At 36.4% G+C, this 6,000-nt stretch overlaps 1 protein-coding gene across 1 annotated transcript in view; it reads left to right on the plus strand.

The window, feature by feature from the left end:
- PPIP5K2 (diphosphoinositol pentakisphosphate kinase 2) overlaps positions 1 to 6,000 on the plus strand; it is a 3,486,936-nt gene that overhangs the window by 339,124 nt on the left and 3,141,812 nt on the right. The window contains 1 exon segment of the mRNA XM_044063880.1: positions 2,186 to 2,230. Coding sequence (XP_043919815.1) covers positions 2,186 to 2,230 — 45 coding nt within the window.

Genomic DNA, 6,000 nt, shown 5'->3' on the forward strand with positions numbered 1-6,000 from the left:
CAGGACCTACTACAAGTAAGTTCATAACTCTACCCATGTAGCTAGTTGGATGTTGTAAAAACTAGTATACCTTCACATATACTACTAGACTATCTGTTAGCATTGCTGAGTACTGCTCTGCACCGCGCAGACATGAGTAAACACACCTATAAATAAATAATTACATCCCGTTTCTATTTTTAGATGTCTGGCAGGCATCAGCCATGTATGTATCTGTTCCGCTTGATCCTGCTGCGCTCCTCACCACACCATGCTGCGCAAAAGTAAATTAAAAAAAATAATTATGATAATTACTTACATCCTATTTCTATTTTTAGATGTTTGCCAAATGTCAGCTGTCTATATGTGAGTGCAGCTTGGCATTGCTGCACTCCATGCCACGCCATGCAAACATGCAGGAAAAAAAACAACATCACAACAATGATTTATTAGACAGTTGACACACTTCACAACTTTACAACAGTGGTGGGGAGCATTACATGGAGCCTCACACTCATCTGCAGCCACGAGTAGCTGTTACACCTCTACCTAAACTGATTTAATATCCATGCTCCTCGGCTGTCCCTCCACAGCGCGCATCATTAATATGCATGGCACACTGCCGTGGGGGATCACTGGCTGTGTACACGGATACATTCTTTGCAGGCTCTACTCTGTTTCTACACGGATTTTATTAAATCCTGGGGATAGACTTCCTAAAATTGTCAGAATAAGATGAAAAGAACCTAATTTCCCGTATTATTCTAAATGAATTAAAGGAGTAAATAAGCAAACAGATTGCTGGTAATCCTCCTGGGAGGATGGTATACCAGCCAAAGTTTGGAAAGGAGCAAAAAAATAATTAAGGTATTAGCATTTCATGTGAAATATCTTTGAGGAGGAGGCGGATACCAAGTACTTAGAAGAGGGCAGTGATAACTGTGATCCTTAATGAAGGGATGGATCCCACTGATTCTGATTCCTATATGCCAATATAAATATTAAATCATGATTCCATATGTTTTATTGGAATTACAGCTGAAATGGTGGCAAGGCTACTTTGGAAGTTGACTTGGATTAGTTTGGCTTTGTAGAAGGGAGACAGACCTTTGATCATTTAAACACAGTGATTATTCAAGAGGAAGCTGAAAAGTAAATGGTTACTTTTGATAAGTGCAGATGCTGAAAAGGGATTTGACAGGGTGTACTGTGAGTACCTCTAGATAGTATTTAAGGAATTTGGGTTCTCTAAGAAATTAATGTTCAGAAAACCGGCTGATAAAAAGCAGGACCACGCTATGATGTAGTATAAAAGCCTTTAATTCAGTAATCCACTTAAAAACAAGTAAGCACTTTTGTCTCTGTTCATTCAGAAACTTCATCAGATAAAAAACAAATTATAAACGCTGCTTTTTAAATTACTCATAAGAGAAAACATCATCCTGTTTCAACATACACCCCCCCAGCTCAACCTAAAATACTTCCACTCAAGTACGGACCTTATATTTAAACAGCAGTATTTATAAGAAATATATATGTATAAAATTTATTTAAATAGATTAGAAATGAATGCATATTAATATTCTCTCTCCAAAGCTTTTAGCTGTATTTACAGGAAATTGAAATTGCTTTATTTTTTCATTTTATGGAGTAGGAAATTGATGGAGTTTTTGGAGTATTTAAATGGTACAACCTCCTTTTTACTGTTCACACATACTGTTAATAATATGGGCATTTCTTATTTAGATATGTGGCTTACAAAAGACGTATTATCGTAAGAAGTTTGTTTCACAAATCTTTCATAAGGAGACATACGTAAATAGTTTTTTACATTGTAATAGTGCCCCTCCATTAACACAAAGGCGAGGTGTGATAAAACGTCAGTTTGTAAGGGCAGCTCGTATGGTTAGTACTTTAAGTCTCACATTCATCCAAGAAAAATTCTAAAGGAAAATATTCCTTATGAGTGGTTATCCATTCCACCTGGTGAATGACGTCATGATGGAAGTGGTGAATAAGTGTGAGAAGGGGGTGTTTCGTCCCGATCTTAGGTGAATTCCCAGTGATCACTGCGACAGATGTCATTCTCCCAATGTCTGCCCCAGAGGATCAGTGTACACAATATTCATCTAATCATAGTGTGAGCAATAATAATATTTTTAAATGTACATTTATTACTACATTTAATAAGAATAGTCAAGTGAAGAATATCCTGATTAAAAACTGGGAAATCTTAAATAATGATAGAGATGTTAGAAATTACCTGAGTGATAAACCAGATATAGTATATAGAAAAGGGAGCAATTTAAAAAATGTATTCAAGTTTCGTTTTGGTTCTCAGCTAGAGAGAGCATGGAAAAAGTATGGGTCTTGTTCCTATTGTTCCTATATTTTAGAAATTGGAAAAGTTAAAATTAATGGTTTTAATGTGAAATTGCAAGGCAAATTTTCATGTAATTCTGAGAGAGTTGTTTATTGTGCCTTATGCTCAAGATGTTGTGTATTTTATATTGGCAAGACAGAAAACTTAAGAACAGAATATATGAGCATTTAAGGGATACAAGTGCTAAAAAGGTTACAAATGCACTTGCTAATCATGTTTTTAAATTTATAGCATTAGAGAGTTTAGTTTTGAATGAAAGGGGTGGGGCATAGTCATTAATATTGGAGAGACGTGAACTGTTTTGGCAAATGTGTTTGAATGCAACCCACTGGCCGGGTTTAAATGATCACATTTCAATTTCCTGTATACTAAAGCTAAAAGCTTTGGAGAGATAATCTTTATTAATGTTCATTAATTTCTAATATAGTTAAATCATTTTTATACATTTATATTTCTTATAAATAGTGCTGTTTAAATATAAGGTCTGTACTTGAGTGGAAGTATTTTATGAATGGGGATGGTTCTTTACTGTGATTGGCTGAGCTGGGGGGTGTATTTTGAACCAGGATAATGTTTTCTCTTATTTGTAATGTTTTTTTTTTTTTTTTTTTTTTTTTTTAGCTGATGAAGTTTCTGAATGAACAGAGACGAAAGCATTTAACATGTTTTTAAGTGGATTATTGAATTAAATTATTTTTTACTACATTGTGGCGTGGTCCTGCTTTTTATCAAGCGGTTTTTGAACATTTAGTTTTCTTCGCTGGTGTTTGTGGAGTTTCTCTAAGAAATTTGATCAGATTGATTAAGGGGATATTCTGGCATTTACTGGTCAAGATTAAGGATGGAGAGGTTTTATTCCAGAAGTCATTTTAGCAGTGGTACTAGGCAAGAATGCCCACTCTCCTCTTTACTGCTTGCAATTTATTTGAGCCATTGGCTAAATGGATAACCTTTTATCATAGAATATCTTATTGTGAAGATCTGCAGGGAAAATTAGTTTTTTTTTTTTTTTTTTTTTTTGTGCTGATGATGTGATTGTATATCTCCAGACTGAAACTTGGGAGATGCATTTAAAATCCTTAAAGATTTTCAGGAGATGACCTGTAATAGGATAAACTTACAAAACTGCAGCAATAGCAGTTAACTGTATACCTGCATTTGAACCGGTACAATTTCGTTGCATATTGGGGTTATTGTAGAATGAAATATATAGGGTATGAGTCAAGGGAAGAGCGCAGAATACAGCAAGAGAGTCCTGGTAGGAGACTAGATTAAAAATACAGGATGCTGAGGAGATGGAAAGTGATGCGTCTAAGTTTAGAGTGTAACATTTTGTCCGTAAAAATGTTTGTGGGCATGCTGATCTTGTATATGAGACTAGCATATTTATAACATTTAGAGAGTAAGATGTGCAAAAAGCTTCAGAAGGAGGTGAAAGAAATTTATCTGGGAGGAGAAAAGTCCCAAAGTGAGTTGAAAGAAGTTGCTCTTACCAGTGGAACAAGGTGGATCTCCAAGGGTACTGTAAAGCAATACAGTTAAAATTAGTTTTGCACAATTACAAAAGTTTGTGGCAAAGTGAAAGTACATGATACTGACTCTGGGATCTTATAACCCAAATGCACAGAGACTGGGTATTTGGATACAGGTCCAAGGTGGCAGTAAAGATAAGATCACAATGACATATTTACACAATATAATCAAATTGCTTGGAGAGAAGAAGCAAATGAAGGTGTGGAGGGCAGAAGTACACCTAATAGGGTTAGGAAAACCCCTGACACAGGGAAAGGAAGAGACAAATTTCTTTAGGCAGACTGGAGAACCAAGATTCTGGAGCAGTTGAAAGACGGAGAAACAGTTATTACTTGGGGCATAGCAAAAGAGAAGGTAAGGTTTTGAGAAGCTAAGATTATTTGGTTTCAAGGAATAGTAAATAAATGGAAGGAAATGAAGATGGAAAGGGCATTACTGACAAAATAGTTTGCACATCAGTATAGAAGTATAAGTAGATTTTATAAGGCACTACACGATATTCAAAGTCAAGGAGCGAATGTGAGTGGAATGGGAAGATAAAAAGCAGTGTACTAAAACACAGTGGTAGGAGATTTGTCGGGCTTCCATATTTGTTACAAGATCAAGGAAGTTTTTGAATATTCACATGAAAATGCTTATACAGATTTTTTTATATTCCAGGCAAGTACGGAAAGATATTTGTGCAAAACATGCTGGTGGTGTAAACAAAATGTGATAGTTGACTGGGGTTATATACTTTAGTCTTGAACAGGAAGAGATCAGTGTTGAGCTGCAGGTGATGTGTAGACTTTTTGGGGATTAATTTATTACAGCTTGACATTACTTTTTGTTGGGGATAGTTCAAAACCATGTATTCCATTACAAGGCATCATCAGGTTTGATAGTGCTGGTAGCAAATAAGGCAATAACAAGAAAATAGAAAACTGACCAGGTACGTAGGATAGTAGATGTATGTGAAATCATGGAGGAACTCAACAACTTCAGTATGAATACCACCTAAGAAAGGTTAATTGTGTGATCAACAAATTGAAGATTTGGTTACAGTTGATTAACACAGAAGGAGATTAACTCAGAGCAGGCTGGTAGGAAATATTGTATAGGAGATGAATAGCATGTTTCTACGATTAGGCTGTGACGACTTGAATATAAACAGAGGCAAGACAAATTGTACAAGTAGAAATGATTATTCACTAGTTTCAAAAGATATGTTATGGGTGTCTGAAGGTTTCTGCCCATAGGAAAGCTGTAGTGGAAAATCAGGTTAAAAAAAGACTATTGCTTCTTTTTTTGCTTATTATATAACTTTGAAATATTGTAATCCGTAGTATTTGGCTGAGACCTGATGTTAAATGCTAGTCCTGAGAAACATGTTTGCTTAATGGTTTGATATAGTTAAAGGAAGGATCTGGCAAGCTACTAGGGAAAGGAAACAAGTGCACCATGGATGGAGATTGCACAGTGGTTGTATAGTTTGGTTGTACTGGTTAGTAAATGTTGAATTTATTAAAAAAAAATCATACCAACTCTGCATGCTTGACCACCCGGTGATGTGCAGTGCAATGCATAATGTCTTGCAAGGCTGTCTACATCCTCTCAGAGATGAACACAGTGGCAGTTGAGCTTAGCAGTGGACAAAGTCAGGCCATCACAAGTGTCTGACACACCGAGAGGTCTTCTTTCAGATAGTGCAGAAGTGTATTTTCTCCCCCGACAGACCTTTTTGCATACCTACAAAACAAACAGCTGGTTCAGATTTGCACAAGAAACCCACACAGAGAGGCTTGGGCAACAGATAACTTTTTTGCTTTTCTTCCCATACCTTTGCTCTCCAGGATGATGCAAAAGGTAAGAAAGGAACAGCCCAGGATCTTCCTAATAGCACCCTTTTGGTACAGGCAGCACTGGTTCTCCTTGGTCATGGATATGGATGGGGTGTTGCTAAGTGCTGCCCAGCATTGGTCTCTCTGACTTAGAACAAGGGTTCCCTTATACACCTCAGTGTGCAAATACTACAACTAAGTATAGATGACTAAATTCTGATACCCTTCATGCATCTTTACTCTGAGAATAGCTAACATCATTAGAGAGGCAAGAATGCCAAGCAC

The sequence above is a fragment of the Protopterus annectens genome, chromosome 2.part2 (assembly GCF_019279795.1).
Source record: "Protopterus annectens isolate FY-2018-M chromosome 2.part2, PAN1.0, whole genome shotgun sequence".
Taxonomy (NCBI): domain Eukaryota; kingdom Metazoa; phylum Chordata; order Ceratodontiformes; family Protopteridae; genus Protopterus; species Protopterus annectens.